Source organism: Scyliorhinus torazame, chromosome 18, assembly GCF_047496885.1.
Source record: "Scyliorhinus torazame isolate Kashiwa2021f chromosome 18, sScyTor2.1, whole genome shotgun sequence".
NCBI lineage: Eukaryota > Metazoa > Chordata > Chondrichthyes > Carcharhiniformes > Scyliorhinidae > Scyliorhinus > Scyliorhinus torazame.
In genome coordinates, this window is record NC_092724.1 from 140,158,952 (window position 1) to 140,178,947 (window position 19,996).

General features: G+C 48.3%; 1 protein-coding gene across 1 annotated transcript in view; it reads left to right on the forward strand.

Moving 5' to 3' along the window:
• fam20a (FAM20A golgi associated secretory pathway pseudokinase) overlaps nt 1-19,996 on the forward strand; it is a 108,345-nt gene that overhangs the window by 72,426 nt on the left and 15,923 nt on the right. The window contains exon 5 of the mRNA XM_072483477.1: nt 4,274-4,366. Within this exon, the coding sequence (XP_072339578.1) occupies nt 4,274-4,366 (93 nt within the window). The remainder of the gene's footprint in view (nt 1-4,273; nt 4,367-19,996) is intronic.

The following is a 19,996-nucleotide window of genomic DNA, read 5'->3' on the forward strand; positions in this document are numbered from 1 at the left end:
TATGTCCCCTCGTGCCAGCCATTTCCATCCACGGGAGAAGGCTCTCACTGTCCACCCTATCCAACCCCCTGATCATTTTGTATGCCTCTATTAAGTCTCTTCTTAACCTTCTTCTCTCCAACGAAAACAACCTCAAGTCCATCAGCCTTTCCTCATAAGATTTTCCCTCCATACCAGGCAACATCCTGGTAAATCTCCTCTGCACCTGCTCCAAAGCCTCCACGTCCTTCCCATAATGCGGTGACCAGAACTGTACGCAATACTCCAAATGCGGCCGTACCAGAGTTCTGTACAGCTGCAACATGACCTCCTGACTCCGGAACTCAATCCCTCTACCAATAAAGGCCAACACTCCATAGGCCTTCTTCACAACCCTATCAACCTGGGTGGCAACTTTCAGGGATCTATGTACGTGGACACCTAGATCCCTCTGCTCATCCACACTTTCAAGAACTTTACCATTAGCCAAATATTCCGCATTCCTGTTATTCCTTCCAAAGTGAATCACCTCACACTTCTCTACATTAAACTCCATTTACCACCTCTCAGCCCAGCTCTGCAGCTTATCTATATCCCTCTGTAACCTGCTACATCCTTCCACACTATCGACAACACCACCGACTTTTGTATCGTCTGCAAATTTACTCACCCACCCTTCTGCGCCTTCCTCTAGGTCATTGATAAAAATGACAAACAGCAACGGCCCCAGAACAGATCCTTGTGGTACTCCACTTGTGACTGAACTCCATTCTGAACATTTCCCATCAACCACCACTCTCTGTCTTCTTTCAGCTAGCCAATTTCTGATCCACATCTCTAAATCACCCTCAATCCCCAGCCTCCGTATTTTCTGCAATAGCCTACCGTGGGGAACCTTATCAAACGCTTTGCTGAAATCCATATACACCACATCAACTGCTCTACCCTCGTCTACCTGTTCAGTCACCTTCTCAAAGAACTCGATAAGGTTTGTGAGGCATGACCTACCCTTCACAAAGCCATGCTGACTATCCCTGATCATATTATTCCTATCTAGATGATTATAAATCTTGTCTCTTATAATCCCCTCCAAGACTTTACCCACTACAGACGTGAGGCTCACCGGTCTATAGTTGCCGGGGTTGTCTCTGCTCCCCTTTTTGAACAAAGGGACCACATTTGCTATCCTCCAGTCCTCTGGCACTATTCCTGTAGCCAATGATGACATAAAAATCAAAGCCAAAGGTCCAGCAATCTCTTCCCTGGCCTCCCAGAGAATCCTAGGATAAATCCCATCAGGTCCCGGGGACTTATCTATTTTCAGCCTGTCCAGAATTGCCAACACCTCTTCCCTACGTACCTCAATGCCATCTAATCTATTAGCCTGGGGCTCAGCATTCTCCTCCACAACATTATCTTTTTCCTGAGTGAATACTGACGAAAAATATTCAGTTAGTATCTCGCCTATCTCTTCAGACTCCACACACAACTTCCCATCCCTGTCCTTGACTGGTCCTACTCTTTCCCTAGTCATTCGCTTATTCCTGACATACCTATAGAAAGCTTTTGGGTTTTCCTTGATCCTTCCTGCCAAATACTTCTCATGTCCCCTCCTTGCTCGTCTTAGCTCTCTCTTTAGATCCTTCCTCGCTACCTTGTAACTATCCATCGCCCCAACTGAAACTTCACACCTCATCTTCACATAGGCCTCCTTCTTCCTCTTAATAAGAGATTCCACTTCTTTGGTAAACCACGGTTCCCTCGCTCGGCGCCTTCCTCCCTGCCTGACCGGTACATACTTATCAAGAACACGCAGTAGCTGATCCTTGAACAAGCTCCACTTATCCAGTGTGCCCAACACTTGCAGCCTACTTCTCCACCTTATCCCCCCCCAAGTCACTTCTAATGGCATCATAATTGCCCTTCCCCCAGCTATAACTCTTGCCCTGCGGTGTATACTTATCCCTTTCCATCATTAACGTAAACGTCAATTACTATAATACCATGGCAGTTATTCTCAACATCCTGAGGTAGACATTTTCTGGCAGCTGGCTACACAGCAGCCTGCAGGAAGCGAGGGGTAACTGAAGAATTGTGCAGAACAAAGAAATGTACAGCACAGGAACAGGCCCTTCGGCCCTCCAAGCCCATGCCGACCATGCTGCCCAACTAAACTACAATCTTCTACACTTCCTGGGTCCATATCCCTCTATTCCCATCCTATTCATGTATTTGTCAAGATGCCCCTTCAATGTCACTATCGTCCCTGCTTCCACCACCTCCTCCGGTAGCGGGTTCCAGGCACCCACTACCCTCTGTGTAAAAAACTTGCCTCGTACATCTACTCTAAACCTTGCCCCTCTCACCTTAAACCTATGTCCCCTAGTAATTGACCCCTCTACCCTGGGGAAAAGCCTCTGACTATCCACTCTGTCTATGCCCCATATAATTTTGTAGACCTCTTATCAGGTCGCCCCTCAACCTCCGTCGTTCCAGTGAGAACAAACCGAGTTTAGTCAGCCGCTCCTCATAGCTAATGCCCTCCATACCAGGCAACATTCTGGTAAATCTCTTCTGCACCTCTCTAAAGCCTCCACATCCTTCTGGTAGTGTGGCGACCAGAATTGAACACTATACTCCAAGTGTGGCCTAACTAAGGTTCTATACAGCTGCAACATGACTTGCCAATTCTTATACTCAATGCCCCGGCCAATGAAGGCAAGCATGCCATATACCTTCTTGACTACCTTCTCCACCTGTGTTGCCTCTTTCAGTGACCTGTGGACCTGTACACCTAGATCTCTCTGATTGTCAATACTCCTGACGGTTCTATCATTCACTGTATATTCCCTACCTGCATTAGACCTTCCAAAATGCATCTCAGATTTGTCCGGATTAAACTCCATCTGCCATCTCTCCGCCCAAATCTCCAAACAATCTAAATCCTGCTGTATCCTCTGACAGTCCTTATCGGTATCCGCAATTCCACCAACCTTTGTGTCGTCTGCAAACTTACTAATCAGACCGGTTACATTTTCCTCCAAATCGTTTATATATACTACAAACAGCAAAGGTCCCAGCACTGATCACTGCGGAACACCACTGGTCACAGCCCTCCAATTAGAAAAGCATCCTTCCATTGCTACTCTCTGCCTTCTATGACCTAGCCAGTTCTGTATCCACCTTGCCAGCTCACCCCTGATCCCTTGTGACCTCACCTTTTGTACTAGTCTACCATGAGGGACCTTGTCAAAGGCCTTACTGAAGTCCATATAGACAACATCCAGTGCCCACTGCCCTACCTGCATCAATCATCTTAGTGACCTCCTCGAAAAACTCTATCAAGTTAGTGAGACACGACCTCTCCTTCACAAAACCACGCTGCCTCTCACTAATACGTCCATTTGCTTCCAAATGGGAGTAGATCCTGTCTCGAAGAATTCTCTCCAGTAATTTCCCTACCACTGAAGTAAGGCTCACCGGCCTGTAGTTCCCTGGATTATCCTTGCTACCCTTCTTAAACAAAGGAACAACATTGGCTATTCTCCAGTCCTCCGGGACATCACCTGAAGACAGTGAGGATCCAAAGATGTCTGTCAAGGTCTCAGCAATTTCCTCTCCAGCCTCCTTCAGTATTCTGGGGTAAATCCCATCAGGCCCTGGGGACTTATCTACCTTAATATTTTTTAAGATGCCCAACACCTCGTCTTTTTGGATCTCAATGTGACCCAGGCTATCTACACACCCTTCTCCAGACTCAACATCTACCAATTCCTTCTCTTTGGTGAATACTGATGCAAAGTATTCATTTAGTACCTCGCCCATTTCCTCTGGCTCCACACATAGATTCCCTTGCCTATCCTTCAGTGGGCCAACCCTTTCCCTGCCTACCCTCTTGCTTTTTATGTACGTGTAAAAAGCTTTGGGATTTTCCTTAACCCTATTTGCCAATGACTTTTTGTGACCCCTTCTAGCCCTCCTGACTCCTTGCTTAAGTTCCTTCCTACTTTCCTTATATTCCACACAGGCTTTGTCTGTTCCCAGCCTTTTCGCCCTGACAAATGCCTCCTTTTTCTTTTTGACGAGGCCTACAATATCTCTCGTTATCCAAGGTTCCCGAAAATTGCCGTATTCATCCTTCTTCCTCACAGGCACCCCTAAGAGGGGAATTCAAGAATATTTCAAGCGGACATTGTGCCTGTATGTATGCAACTGATTGGAGATGTCCCCCTTAATTTTTTTGTGTGATGAATGGGCCCACACTACACAAAATATGTTCCATTCACTTTTTCAGGCAAACACGAGAGGAGGAGACTCCAGAAGACGTTTTTTATTTTGTTGACAGTCAACGGCACAATGCGGAAATAGCTGCTTTTCACCTAGACAGGTATGGCCCTGATTTCACCTAGTGTAAAGAATCCAATGTCACTGGCTGAATATATAAAGAATCTTTGTCGGTAATGAGACAAAGTATGTGCTGGATTTCTATGATCCTACCAACTTCAGTAGAAATAGCTCCCTGAGACTGTTTATCCAACATAATAAGATTGTATGATAATCCACTTATTTGAGTATTCAACTTTAATTAATTGGCAGTCTTTGTAAATCCTCGAAAGTGTATGCTTTTGTCGTGAAGGCTTTTTGCAAAATAAAATGTACGTTCAAACAATGTGGGTGAGACTGGCAAGGCTACATTTATTGTCTATTCATTGTTGCTCTGATTTTCTGATTGAGAGACTCACTCAGCCACTTCAAAAGAGCATTTGAGAGTCAGCCTCATAGGGGTCCTGTGTAGGGCAGGCTAAATAGGCTTTTAGAACAAGACAATTGCATTCTTGGTCATTTTGATTTCTGGTGATGGTCCACAAGTGACCAGATTCATGGAAGGGCCAGACACACAATGTTTTTCGAGCTGTATGATCTTGGAGAGTAACATTTCTCTCCTAATTTTGTGGGAAAAGCCAGTGTGAATGCAAAACAGAATTTTCTGTTTTTTGCTCCTTCATTGGCAAGATTTAAGATGGGGGATGGTGCGGGGAGGGGTGGGTGGGGGTGGGTGGGTAGTGAAGACAGATAAATTTCAGTGGCAACATGCCTTCTGCCTACCTGTCCAGCTTTCCCTCATTTTACCAGCAATGGGGCAGGGGGGTGGATGTGGGGTAGTTTGCGTCTGGGTCAACTGAAGCCTTTAAGCAGCCTTTAATTAGCCACAAGGCCCACTTATGGGCCTCACCTCACCACTGCTGGGATTTAGCCAGTGATGGTGGGAGAGTCTCACTTCAAGTGCCCAGCCAAGCAGCTTTCCCTGAAAAGGCTGGTGACAGGGAAGGGGTGTTCCCTTCTTTATGTGTCCATTGGAGCTATCTGAGCCACCCCCAGGGTCCGTCCCTCAGCCTACCTACCCCAGCCTTCCAACTCCCCTCACCATGACCTAGCGCACTGCGAGCCCAGACTTACATCCAGCCCTGGTTACCAGGGCAGTTCAACCTCTCTATCTTGCTGCACTATCAGCAGTGGCCACCACTCCCGGAGGCGCTGCCAGTGCTAAAAAGCTGCAAGCCTCAGATTGGCCAGCAGCTCACTGCTGCTGGGATTTAGCCAGTGGTGGTGGGAGAGTCTCACTTCAAGTACCCAGCCCTCCTGTTTCTGAGGAGTGAAAGTCCCGCCTCACAGCTGCCCTTCCCCCCTCCCACCTCGACATTTTAGGTGTAGGGGTGGGGAACATGGCGGCATTATATCCAAACCCTGAAATTCAACCTATTGTGAGTATCACTTAAAAAAATCACAGCCTCATGATTATTGTGGATAAGGACAAATACCCAGGCATCGTTCCTTGCTAACTGAGGATACCGGTGAGAGGAAGCTATCTGAACACAAATTGATTTGTTAACACTTAATGCTTGAGTCAGAATGTGACTTAATTACATTTTGTAATTATATTCTGCCCCATAGAACTAAAAGAAAAAGCCATTCCCTGTGAGTTATCAGCCACGTAAATGCATATCTGACTGGGAGGACAGAATGATGGTGCCCCCACTTTCCCCCAACACCAGCATATCAAAGACGTCATTTCTTTTCCAGGCTGGAGTCCATTTCTCATTCGAACAAAAGGGAATTTCTAGATTTTTATTTTTGAAAATATTTTTATTGGTATTTCAAATAACAGTTACAGAGGAAACCAGAAAAGAGGAGAGAAAGAATTAAAAACTTTCAAAAACCAGGCTTTCACACAAAGTACCGTACAATGACGTAGGTTTGAACGGCCAGCCTTGGGCCCCTCCTTGTCATCGTGGCCGGGGCTCTAACGCTGGATACCATTTACACTTGTACAACAATGTTCGATTTTCAGAACATTCTGTCGGGTTACATTAGGGTCCCTGGCATTTAGCGGTAGGAGTCGTTTCTTGTTTCATCCTTCTGTATCCTGGTGCGTTTGGGGTCTCCCCCTTTGTTTGTCGGTAGCCTTCATTCCATTGGTGTGTGGGGGGGGGGGGTAGTCCCCCTCCCACCTTGATCCTTAGGCCTTCGAGAGGGTGTGGGTCTGCTTGTTACTCTTCCCCATATAGGGAAGTCCTGTGCTCCCACCAGTAGATGGCCTTCCTCCTCCTTTCTTCCCTATTTCTGTCTAGCTCTCCTCTCTCTGGGTGGCTATCCCTATCCCCTCTTTTCCAACCCCAGCTAGTCTGACTGGCTGCTGGTTGCAAGCAGGTCTGTGAATAAGTTTGTGAACTTGCTCCACATGGTGTGGAACCTCTGTTCAGACCCTCTTTTTAAAATTTTTCCCAGCCTCATGAATTTGGCTAGGTCTGCGAGCCATTCCAACGCCTGAGGCGGTGCTGCCAACTTCCACCCCAGAGGCCTCTGCCTGACGATCAGTGAGGCAAAAGGCTAGGGCCTCCGCCTCTTTTCCTGTCCTGAGCTCTGGGTGTTCTGATATCTTGAAGACCGCCACAGACAGGCAGGGCTCCATCTCTTTTCTTTTTATAAAATTGGAGTACCCAATTCATTTTTTCCAATTAAGGGGCAATTTAGCGAGGCCAATCCACCTACCCTGCACATCTTTGGATTGTGGGGGCAAACACGGGGAGAATGTGCAAACTCCACACGGACAGTGACCCAGAGCCGGGATCGAACCTGGGACCTCGGCGCCGTGAGGCAGCAGTGCTAACCACTGCGCACCGTGCTGCCCTTCAGGGCTCCATCTCGACCCCCACCGCCTTGGGGGAAACTCACTGAGAAGCTCCAACTCCCAAAATGGAACAAGCTCAGATATCTGCAGCTACGTAACTTTCCCCAGAAAGAGTTCCCCCAAAGACCCACGCACACAATCCTGGACAGGATGGTGGGGCTGGACTGGTTAGGGGACGACAAGTGCAGTGCTATATATAGGAGGCTCTTGGAAAAGGATTGGTCTCCATTGGATGAGGAATTAGGCACGGAGATAGGGGGAGGACTCTGGATCGAGGAACTGCACAGTCAACTCCATCGCCTCCTGCGCCGGGCTAATCCTGATGCAGCTCAAGGTGGTGCACAAAGCACACGTCACTAAGACACGCATGAGTGGGTTCCTCCCGAGGTGGAGGACAAGTGCGAAATGTGCTGGGGGTGGTCCGGCCAACCACACCCACATGTCCTGGTCGTGCCCAGACTCAGGGAATTCTGGGCGGCCTTCTTTGAGGAATTTCTAAATTTTAAAATATAAATCAACTTTCCAACTCGGTCAAGGGACATTGCGATAAATCCAGGCTGTTTCTCAGCACAAAGTGGAGGCTTTGTGTGAAAGTTTCTTTGTGAAGACTGTACTCCTTGCAATTCTTTATAAATATTGTTATTGTAAAGATTACAGATGGTTCGCATTCCACCAAACGTTTAAGCCAAAATACTATAATAAGGTCAACCACAAACCACTGAGAGCCAATATAATCACACACAACCTCTCTGGAGGGCAATACATCTATCTATGGAAACAATTGGGTGGGGAAGGGATTTTATTTATAATTCACTTTTCATTCCTAAACCTGAACTGTGGAAAAGGAAATGTTTCAAACGAATGAGTTCACTAAAACTCACCTTGTTCCACCGATCAAGTTACCACTTTACAGGAGCAACTCATTACCACCTGCTCTCTATCTCCTCGTTCCCCTCTCAGTGGGCAAGATGTTGTACTTCAGGCTGTGCTGTTGTCTGGTGGAATGTGTGTTTGGAGGAGGAAAGCCAACCTTTCATTTCCTTCCCTCAAGATAGGAAACCCACTGTAGCTGCTGCTCCATCCAGTGTAGCCACCTAAAATGGCTGATTCCTTATTAATTTGGCCAAAACCCGATTTAAAATGGCTAACCGAAAAGGCTGATGGGAAAAGCAGCCAACAGGACACAAACGGACAGCTGCAGACAGAATAGCGTATTCGGCTCTGGGGAAGTCAGCCCAGATCGATACTCAAGACTATTAGCAGCACATCAACCCAGACATCTGCAGTTTAATCGGCTATCCCGGGAACAATTGCAACATATTAGCAATTGAATGCCAGGCCAGACCTGTCGGCGCCTGCAGTGGTCGAAACAAAGGCAGGTGAACGACCACCCCCCCCCCCGATCGAGGAATCACCCCATTATTGGAGCATATCGAATCCAGTGATTGGGAACAAGTCCAATCACTTGGGACTCAGGGTCAAGGGCCGCCCCGAGAGGCGGGAAGCCCCTGGGCCCTATAAAGTGAGGGGCCACGTTCCGGTCTCTCTCTCTCTCCCTTCTTCACCTGCTCGCAGCCTTCACAAGGACCTTCAGCAAAGAACCGTAAGTTTGACTCCAGCGATCGCTACCCGATAAAGACTCCTAGCCATCGACCCGTATCAGCCTTTTGAATCCCGCGGGCCAGATCCGATTCGATAAGCCATTCGTTTCCCTGACCTGGTGGGCCCTTCCTAAAGTTAAGTATTGTCCAGTAGTGGTAGGTTTCGATATAGATAGGATTATTGTGTAAGCATTAATTGTTGTATATAATAAATGACCGTTGATTTCAATCTTACTAAGCGGTGTGCTGACTTATTAATCATAACTCGAGCTTGAACCACGCGGCGGTATCAGAAAGATACCTGGCGACTCGTGAGCAAAGGTGACATAATCAGAGGTAATAAAACTAAGGCTAAAAAGAGCAACATAATTGGCGACTCTGGTGGAACCCGACATAGAAATGGAAAACCACTCCGGGAGAACCCCAGAAATTTGAATAGAATCCAATCGGAAGCATAAACAAAAAAAAACACAAGTGTTCAAGCGGTTCTGGTTAATAATTCACAATTCGGAAGTGTGTGTATGCATGTGTAACTAACAGGGTTATAAGGTAAAACTGATAGATTTTTGTTGCGTCAAAACTGTCGGAAGTCGGTATTTTCGGAAATTAGCGCAAGCCGTACCCGCATCTACGACACCATCTTATCCCCCTGTTCCAAATTTGAACGTAGCGAGCAGATAAGAGAGATGGCAGCTCATGAACCCCGAAGAATTTGCGGTCGCACCGATCAGCAGCATTAAAGTGGGACAGTGTCCCATTTGGGAAGTGGAAATTCGCAAATTTCTGCAGGGCAAAGGATGGCCCGTGTGGAGCGGTCTCTGTAATAATGACGACTCAGGTCCTGGAAGTATAGGGCATACTTGGTGGGAGAACATGAGTGAAATCCATAAGAAAAGCTTAGCGAAAGCGCGCAAGCCGATGGCAATCGTGTCCTGCATGGCACAATTGCGAGGCACAGAGGAGGTCGTCAGGACGCTCCGAAAAGAAATAGAAGGCATACATCGTATGAGTAAAATCAATGTATGCGAGATGGAAAAAGAGAACCTGGAATTGAAAAGGCAGTTAGAAGCCAAGGACGAAGAGGTGGCTGACGCCAAACGGGGTCACCAGTCTTGTCTGGCGCATTTAAGCAGTTTTCAATCCCAGTATGAGAAGGCTTATCAGGACACGCAGCGTGCCGTCCTGGTTAAGAAAGAGACAGAGAAGCAGGTGGAGACGCTACAGAAGCAATGTAGTGATCTCAAGGCAGCCTTGAGAGCGCTCCACGCTGCAACCACGGAACAAAGGCAGAGTACCTTAGACCATGCGAAGTGCCGAAAGCAAATTGCAGACCTGCAAGCAATGCTTTCTGTCCAAAAGGGATTCCAAGACACCTTTGGGGAAAGTTTAGAACAGGAAGACAGCCCTGATTGGGAAGAACTGCAAGAGACAGCGCAGAGATATGTTCAGGGAACATGTGCACAGGGAAAGCCCCAAAGGAGGAGAGCATCCCCACCCCCCACACAGCAGGTAATACAGGCTCCCATGAACCCTGTAACAACCCACCGCACAGCCACAGCAGACGAGGCGGAAGTCTTATATTCCATCCCCCTCACAGTGACCCAATTACGGGACGCGTGTGCTAAAATCACACCGTTCCTCCGCACTTCAGACCCACACCATTTCTTTGCCACCGTCAAACACCAGGCGACCTTGCACGGCCTGGATGAGAAAGAGCAGGTAAAGCTCATGGTCCTCAGCTTAGACCCATCGGTCGCAGCAGCCCTTCCCGACCCACAGAATGTAGGAAGAGGCACCCTTGCAGAAATGCATACCGCGATCCTGGATGCGATCGGGTATAACCGGGGCGACCCCATAGACAGTCTAAATAAGTGCAGACAGAAAAGGTCTGAACACCCCACAGCGTTCGCAGGACGCTTGTGGATTCACTTTGAAGCCGTTTTCGGAAGCGTAGACCGTGCCCATTTGTCCGCAGACAATATGGCCAAATGGACCCGCACCCTTATCTCCCATACCACGGAAGCAGGACAGAATGCCTGTAGTAATTATGACGCCTCGGAGGAGGCTCATAATGAGAAGTGGGTGGTCAAAAGATTGTCCCGCGTTTGGGAACAAGCGGCTCACAGTAAACCCACAGCTAGAACCCCCGAGGAAAAACAAGCCGCCGCAGACGGGCAGGCAGTAAGAACCACTCTTCACAACCCCGCCTGGGTAAACGAGGGAAAGAGAAGCCCCCCAGCAAAACCGCAAGAATGCTACAATTGCGGACAGTTGGGACATTTTGCCAAAGAATGCAAGGCCCCTAAAAAACCACAAAAAGCCCAACAGACAGGCACTCTCAATAAGAAAAAGGCAGAGCCCATACATAGCGTTAGCGCCCAGTCCGATCAGACAGACTTGACCGGAACGGACTGACGGTGTACAGGATCCCCAGGCTGGGTATGCGATACCCTGTGGGATAGGTCAGGACGTCCCGTAGTCACAGCAAAGGTTAGGGGACAGCCGATCGAGCTTCTCTGGGACACAGGAGGGTCCCGCACAACCTTAAATTCCTCCACCCTCGGTAAGGACACGTGGCCCACCACAGCCACTATCACCCTCAGCGGCTTCACAGGCCACTCACAACAGGGACATATCACAACACCTGTACCCATCCAAATCGGAACCATTAATACAAGACACCCTGTAGTGTTAGTCGACCTGCCCCCAACAGCAGAGCACATTTTGGGGATCGACTTCATGAATTCTCACCACCTCTCTTTCGATCCAGTCAACCAGTGTGTCTGGAAGATGGCGAAATCCGCTAGAGCCCCCGCAACGCTCAATATAGGGGATTATATGATCAAAATTAGCGCAGTAGGCGAGTTTTGGTTCAACCCCACCAAACTCAGCACGGACCGACAGGTTAGGGCAGTCCTGCAAAAGAACAGGGCAGCATTCGCGACCCACAAACACGACTGTGGACGGATGACCGGTTCCGTACAAATAACAGGACCGGACCCTAGACCCCAAAAGCAGTACGGATTTCCCCTAGAAGCAGAGGGAGAAATCCTAAAGGTTATAGAAAGTTTATTAGAACAGGGCGTCCTAAGGTCGGTAGCCTCAACTAATAATGCCCCTATTTGGCCAGTAAAGAAGCCCGACGGATCATGGCGCTTGACCATAGATTATCGGGAACTCAATAAAGTCACCCCCGCAGCAGCCCCCACCGTTGCAACAAGTCCCGAGACCATGCCCGATATTTCACGGTTTTGGACGTCAGTAACGGGTTCTGGTCCATTCCATTGGCAAAGGCGTGCCAGTATAAATTTGCCTTCACTTTCAGAGCGCAGCTGTACACGTGGACATGCCTGCCACAAGGCTTCCACAACTCCCCCTCCATTTTCCACCGACAGCTGGTAAATGGACTAGCAAAATCTTCTCGCCCCGAATGTCTGGTACAGTATGTAGACGATCTACTACTGCAGACAGACACGAAGGAAGAGCACATTGAGCTTCTGTCCGAACTCCTGGAATTACTACATTCCATTGGCTGTAAAGTCAACCCCAAAAAGGCCCAGATATTGGAAGAGAAAGTGGTATATTTGGGTACTATTATCACACACGGCAAACGCGAGATCGAGCACAAAAGAATTGACTCAATCGCTAAATTGCCCCTTCCCCAGCACGTTTCAGCCCTCCGGTCATTTTTCGGACTGGTTGGCTACTGCCGAAACCACATTGACGGTTTCGCCAGCAAGGCAGCACCCCTCTCAGACCTCCTAAAGAAAGGAGCCCCCTGGGAATGGCTTCCACAGCATACGGATGCTGTGGAATCATTAAAACAGGCACTCATAGCCACCCCCGCACTACAAGTTCCAGACCCGCTTTCCCCTTACGCAATAGAGGTAGCGACCAGAGACCGCACCCTTTCAGCCGTGCTCCTGCAGGAACGGCACGACCAGTTAAGACCCGTGGCTTGTGCCTCCCGAATTTTAGATGCTGTGGAGCAGGGATTCTCAGCCTGTGAGAGGCACCTGCTCGCAGTTTTCTGGGCAGTTCAGTACTTCTCATACATTACCGGACTGAACCCCATCACCATTTTGACCGAGCACACCCCCACCCAACATTTACTAGACGGACGACTTAAAGACGGTACCGTCAGCCAAATCCGCGCTGCCAGGTGGGCCCTTCTCTTACAAGGACGGGACATCACAGTCAAACAAACCAAAACACACACATACTTAGCGGACAATCTACAGTACCCCGGAACCCCCCATGAGTGTGAATTCATCTCGCCCCACAATAATACAGGCCCCTTTATAGCTAAAACACCCCCCAGAAAATTAGCCACTCCATCTCAGAACCCCCCTCACCCGGACACGTGTGACCCCATTAGGATCTATGCGGATGGATCTTCCACAATCCTGGATGGGCAACGCATAACAGGTTGTGGGATTTATGTGGAGGATGCGCAGGGACGCGCCCTCGAGGAAATCGCATTAAAATTACCCGGACACTTAGACGCGCAGGCAGCAGAGCTTGCGGCCATCGCTTACATTGTAGAGCACCCAGATTCCTTCCCCAGCCCAGCAGACATATATTCAGACAGTCTATACGTGTGCAACAGCCTCACTGAATTTCTGCCCCTCTGGGAAACAAGAGGATTTGTTTCCGCAGATGGGAAATCCCTCCCTTCAACCCCACTACTCCGCCATATTTTGGAAAAAGCCAAGAACCGGACCTTTGGCATTATAAAAGTCCGCAGCCACCATCATTCCTCCCCCCCTGGAAATGTAAAAGCCGACGCACTGGCTAAGGCAGGATCCAGGCATGGGTATTTTTGGAAGCCCCCCGAGAGCGCCCCAGTGAGTGCGCCAGTGAGTGCAGTTCAGGTCGTGCAGACTAGGATCGAAGATCTAGTAGAGGCCCAGAAGCAGGATCGCGCTCTCACTGAAATCGTGAAAGGGACGTTTCCAGCCTCATACGAGAGGTACAGAAATACAATAACCACACATGACGGTGTGGTGCTAAAGGACACCCTTTATGTAGTTCCTGAGCAGGATAGGAACCAAATAATCTGTTCATTCCATGATGGCCATGGACACCAGGGAATCGAACCCACCGCAGCCCACCTCAAACAGCTTTGTTGGTGGCCTAATCTCAAAGAGGATGTATCCCATTACATTGGGAATTGCCTCATCTGCGCTCAGAACAACCCAGATAGATATGCCAAAAACGCACATCTCAGCCACACCCGACCCGTTAACGGCCCCTGGACTAACCTCCAGATCGATTTTATAGGTCCATTGCCCCCTTGAAGGAATGGCTATAAATATGTTCTGGTGGGCATAGACACTTTTACAAAGTGGGTGGAAGCATTTCCAGCCCGCACCAACACCGCGAAAACCACCGCCAAAATCCTAACCCACCACATCTTCACAAGATGGGGACTCCCCCGCAGTATTGAATCGGACCAAGGTTCTCACTTTACGGGACGGGTCATGCAGAACGTCCTCACGATATTTGGCATAACCCAAAAATTTCACATTGCGTACCACCCTCAATCGAGTGGTATAGTGGAGCGCATGAATCGGACCCTAAAAACCACCCTTAGAAAAATGGTCCAGCTGAACAACACCACTTGGGATTAGGTCCTCCCCTTTGCGCTGATGTTTTTGCGTAACACTGTTTCCACCTCCACAGGTTTCACCCCACACACCCTCATGACCGGACGCCCAATGAAAGGGACAGAGTACTTATTGGGTTTAGACCTGACCAGCCCTGAAGTTACGGCCCTCACCTATGAGAAAGCCTTTGAACAATTACTTGTAAATGTTAAAACGGCTCAGTTAGCAGCCACTGTTAAATTGGGCATTAAAAGAAAACAGAGCAAGGCCTGTTTTGATAAGGCAGTACATGCAACGGAGTATAATATAGGACAACAAGTGATGGTGGCTGTGTATAACCCCAGCACATTTCTGTCTCCGAAACACTCGGGTCCGTACTCCATTACGGATAAAGTAAGCCCATCGGTATACAAAATCAAATACCAAAATGGTAAGACTGCGTGGTTTCACATAAACCAGCTAAAGGCTTATGGAGCACAGTCAAACCACACCCACCACGTCATGCTTGACGCAGCAGACCAAACCCCGCCCACAGCCAACGTAACCACACCAACCCCCTCCACGTCCAGCCCAGACACGGACTCGCCCCCGACTCCACCCACAAACTTTACGCTCCGCCCCGGAACGCCCACAGACTGCAGCAGCAGAGACAGCGACTGTGACTGACGACAGCCACAGCACGCCTCCCTACTATCCTGGTCCCACACCCAGCGACTCCGACTTCGACTCCAGTGACCACTTCCTCATCACTTTCTTACACAAACCACACCACCGACCACCGAACCAGACGGACGACCCCGACTTTATCCCCACACAACTTGACGAACGCCATTGGCACCGCGACAACTCCTACAGACTCGTCCGCAACGACGAGAGCAACCCCAACTCATACCACGTAGCCCTTTCAACATTAATTCACTCCAGAATTTGGCACCCGGGAGAAGGGCACGACCCCGAGTCAGACCCCCAATCCGCCAACCCCTTTGCAAACCTGTTCGCAACAGAGAACTGAGGTGTCCACATGATGATTTAAAGGAGACACTTGGTGAAAGGTGTTGTCCTTCCTGATGGAACGTGGAGGATGTTTTACGTTGTTTGTATGTTTGTTTAAGTGTTGTTCGTCCGACAGGAGAATTTTTCACACAAGCCCGTTCTGCCGAAACCTCTGAGGACTTGCCTCAGAGACCCACCGCGGACAGACGCTTCTTCAGCGGTCCCAACTTGTCCACAGATACCACAATGGTACCAACTTGTCCACAGATTCGTGGTCAGCAGACCACACGCTCGTTCAGAGGAACTAGCTTTTCAGCTGGTACTGGTCCAAGTGCCAGACGCCCGTTCTGATTCGATGGTAGAAGCACAGCACTAGCTTTTCAGCTGGTACTGGTTCAAGGCCAGATGCCCGATCTGATTTGACGGGAGAATCACAGCAGCAACCCCACCATGATAACTACATTTTTGCCCGTTCTTGTCGGTTGCTCAGGCAGTGGAGAAACGGCGTGAGACCTGCCCTGCCTGGGGGCCCCCCCATTGGTCAAAACCGCTCGGGTAGGGGAGATACGGTATTGGTAGCCGTCCTACCCGGGGACTCCATCCAAATCTTACCCGTCGCGGCCCATACGCACCTCATTCGACCTTTTCCTTTCAAAAACAGTTTTATTTATTTAGGCAACCTTTGGGTTGCTGCCAAATGCTATTTACATCCGAGAACATTTGGATGATAAATCAGCACTGGTCCACCATTGGGAAGTGTGCCGTGTCCTAACATTTGTTTTGAAAAAAAAATGAGGGAGTCACATAGAGTGACCAATTATAAGGGAATAATTGGCCCCGAAGGACAGACACACTAACATACCAGGCAGCACAGTAGCATTGTGGATAGCACAATTGCTTCACAGCTCCAGGGTCTCAGGTTCGATTCCGGCTTGGGTCACTGTCTGTGCGGAGTCTGCACGTTCTCCCCGTGTCTGAGTGGGTTTTCTCCGGGTGCTCCGGTTTCCTCCCACAGTCCAAAGATGTGCAGGTTAGGTGGATTGGCCATGATAAATTGCCCTTAGTGTGCAAAATTAGGTGGGGTTGCTGGGTTATGGGGATAGGGTGGAGGTGTTGACCTTGGATCGGGTGCTCTTTCCAAGAGCCGGTGCAGACTTGATGTGCCGAATGGCCTCCTTCTGCACTGGAAATTCTATGAAATACCGGATATTATACCAAAGTAGTTACAGATACTATGCTTGTTTTACAGAACTCCAGAAGCTCCAGGACTGGAGAAAACAGAGAACACAAAGAAAGAAAAAGAAGGATGACAGCCATGAGGACTTCTTTCATCGTGATCAAGATTTTTATACTGGACATTTGGTTGCGCGGGAACGCGGACCCCATTACTCCAAACCCCCCTGCCGTTAATGTTTCACTGCCCCGCAGAACCGAGGGCCCAGTCACCAGCCACGCTGCATTATCCTGGTGTGCCAAGTTCATAACTTGGTACTCCCTGTCGTACGTTATTGAAGCACTATTAGCGTTGGCAATACTCTGCTGTGCAGTACAGACCATGTGCTTCCGCAAGTGGAAAAGGAGAGCGTACCGCGCTCGAACCCCGGTATATCGGATCCAATCCCCTATGTTCGGGTATGACCAGACCCCAGACCCCTGCAACCTATAATACAGAAATAAAGAGCAAGCACTTGCGTTTTCCTGTAAATAAAAGATGTACAAACTACCTATAACGAGGAAAAAAATGTATGATCCTGAGCTTGACTGCCAAGCCAGGAAAGAGTATATTGAATGTTATAATTGTTGTTGTATGTTTTAGAGAGATAGGATGATGCAATGCTTGATGAGTGTATTTAGGTAAAATTAGATGTTCCAAGTTTTTATTTTTTTAGATACATGCCCCTGCCTGACATAGCGCCCTCAAGAATTGTTTAGGTAAATTTTTGTGCATAGCTAGGGTCAGAGTAGTGACCCCCCCCCCCCCCCGGTCAGGGAACGGAAAGGACAAAATTAATGTGATCCTTCACGCTTCGCGTTAGGATCACAAGGAGGGTCTGTAGCCACCTAAAATGGCTGACTCCTTATTAATTTGGCCAAAACCCGATTTAAAATGGCTAACCGAAAAGGCTGATGGGAAAAGCAGCCAACAGGACACAAACGGACAGCTGCAGACAGAATAGCGTATTCGGCTCTGGGGAAGTCGGCCCAGATCGATACTCAAGACTATGAGCAGACATCAACCCAGACATCTGCAGTTTAATCGGCTATCCCCGGGAACAATTGCAATATATTAGCAATTGAATACCGGGCCAGACCTGTCGGTGCCTGCAGTGGTCGAAACAAAGGCAGGTGAACGACCACCCCCCGATCGAGGAATCGCCCCATTATTGGAGCATATTGAACCCAGTGATTGGGAACAAGTCCAATCACTTGGGACTCAGGGCGGGAAGGCGGGAAGCCCGTGGGCCCTATAAAGTGAGGGGCCAAGTTCAGATCTCTCTCTCTCTCCCTTCTTCACCTGCTCGCAGCCTTCACAAGAACCTTCAGCAAAGAACCGTAAGTTTGACTCCAGCAATCGCTACCCGATAAAGACTCCCAGCCATCGACCCGTATCAGCCTTTTGAATCCCACGGGCCAGATCCGATTGGATAAGCCATTCATTTCCCTGACCTGGTGGGCCCTTCCTAAAGTTAAGTATTGGTCAGTAGTGGTAGGTTTCGATATAGATAGTAGGATTATTGTGTAAGCATTAATTGTTGTATATAATAAATGACCGTTGATTTCAATCTTACTAAGCGATGTGCTGACTTATTAATCATAACTCGAGCTTGAACCACATGGCGGTATCAGAAAGATACCTGGCGACTCGTGAGCAAAGGTGACATAATCAGAGGTAATAAAACTAAGGCTAAAAAGAGCAACACCAGCAACCTTGCTGAGAACTTGGCCGACAAAGTCCCTCTCCCCGCAGGACCTGGGGTTGTATTTATCCCTGTGATGTGTGAGGTGGAACTGCGGTGGAAGGAAATGTGGTGCGGTGTAAAACAAGTGGCTGAGCTGCTGCTGCCTGCTGTTTGTCCATGCTGAAGTTACATTTTATCCATTGCAGAGTATCCGTAGCATCAAAATGCCTTCAAATGATCATTGATTTAACCCACAAATTCTCCCCAAGTATAGACTCTTTTAAGAAATGGTGCAGTGAAGGGGCAGGGGCTGCAGCATTTTTTTGAAGTTTGTTTAAGGCGATAATCTGGATAATAATGAGGAGAGAGAGATGGGTGGGGGGGGGGGGGGGGGTTTCCACAGTCAATCACTGCCATGAGAGGATTTAAAAGCTTCAGCGACATTATTGAAGATGACAGGACACACATGCAGTAAGGATAGTGGGCTAATTGTCTGGATGTATCTAGTGGTTTCTATCAAGAATCTGCGTTGGGACTACAATTGATCACCATATTGATTAATGACCAAAGGATAAGGTAGAAAGCCACATATCCAAGTTTCCCAATGACACAAAGGTTTAAAATAGAATTCCTACATTGCAGAAGATGGCCATTCAGCTCATCGAGTCTGTACCCACCCTCTGAAAGAGCACCCAACCTAGACCCATTCCCCGCCCTATCCCTGTAACCCCCCATAACTTGCACACTTTTGGACACTATGGGGCAATTTCTCATGGTCAATCCACCTAACCTGCACATCTTTGGACTGTGGGAGGAAACCGGAGCACCCGGAGGAAACCCACGTAGACATGGGGAGAAAGTGCCCACTCCACGCAGACTGGAGTCACCCAAGGCTGGAATTTAACCCGGGTCCCTGGCGCTGTGAGTTAACAGTGCTAACCACCGTGCCGGATAAATTTACAAAGAGGTCCTAATACATTAAGCAAATGAGTTTTAATGCCGACAAATGTGAGATCTCCACTTTGGATCTGAAAAAGATAGAACATATTTTCTAAATAATTATAAGCTATAAACTGTGGAGGCCTAAAGAGACTTGCGTGTCCAAGTACACAGATTATTAAAAGGCCATGTGTGGGTACAGAAAATGATCAAAAATACAAATGGAATACTGGCCTTTAATTCTAGAAGAGTAGAATACAAGAGGATAGTAGTGATGCTTCATCAATACAAAGCCCTGTTTAGACTGCACCTGAAGTACTTTGAATGTTTCCGGGCACCACACCTAAGGAAACCAGATGGTCACGTTTAAAGAAAAATCTGAACAGCCCATAATTAACTGATAGAATTATGTCACAAGATTTGATGTTTTTAAACAAAAAACAACTTCATTATGTATAAGAATTAAACAAAGCAAGTACTATTAACACTATCTGGGACTGGGTCACCTGTCGAGGAGTGAAGTTAGGAAACATGCACAGAGTAGTCAAAGCTTGGATCTCTCGGAAGCGAATTGATTTTTGTTCAGCCAAGGTATTAAGGGAAAAACGGTAAATGGAGTTAGGTTTCAAATCATCTCATTGAATGGGGGAACTGGCTGAAAGGACTAAATGGCCTCCTCGTGTTCCTGCATGTAAAGGAATTCAGTAAGATACAGTCAATGGTTCCTTGCAGTTTCTCATGAAAACAACACTGGCCCTATTCGGAAATCTTTTCAGACACCAGAAT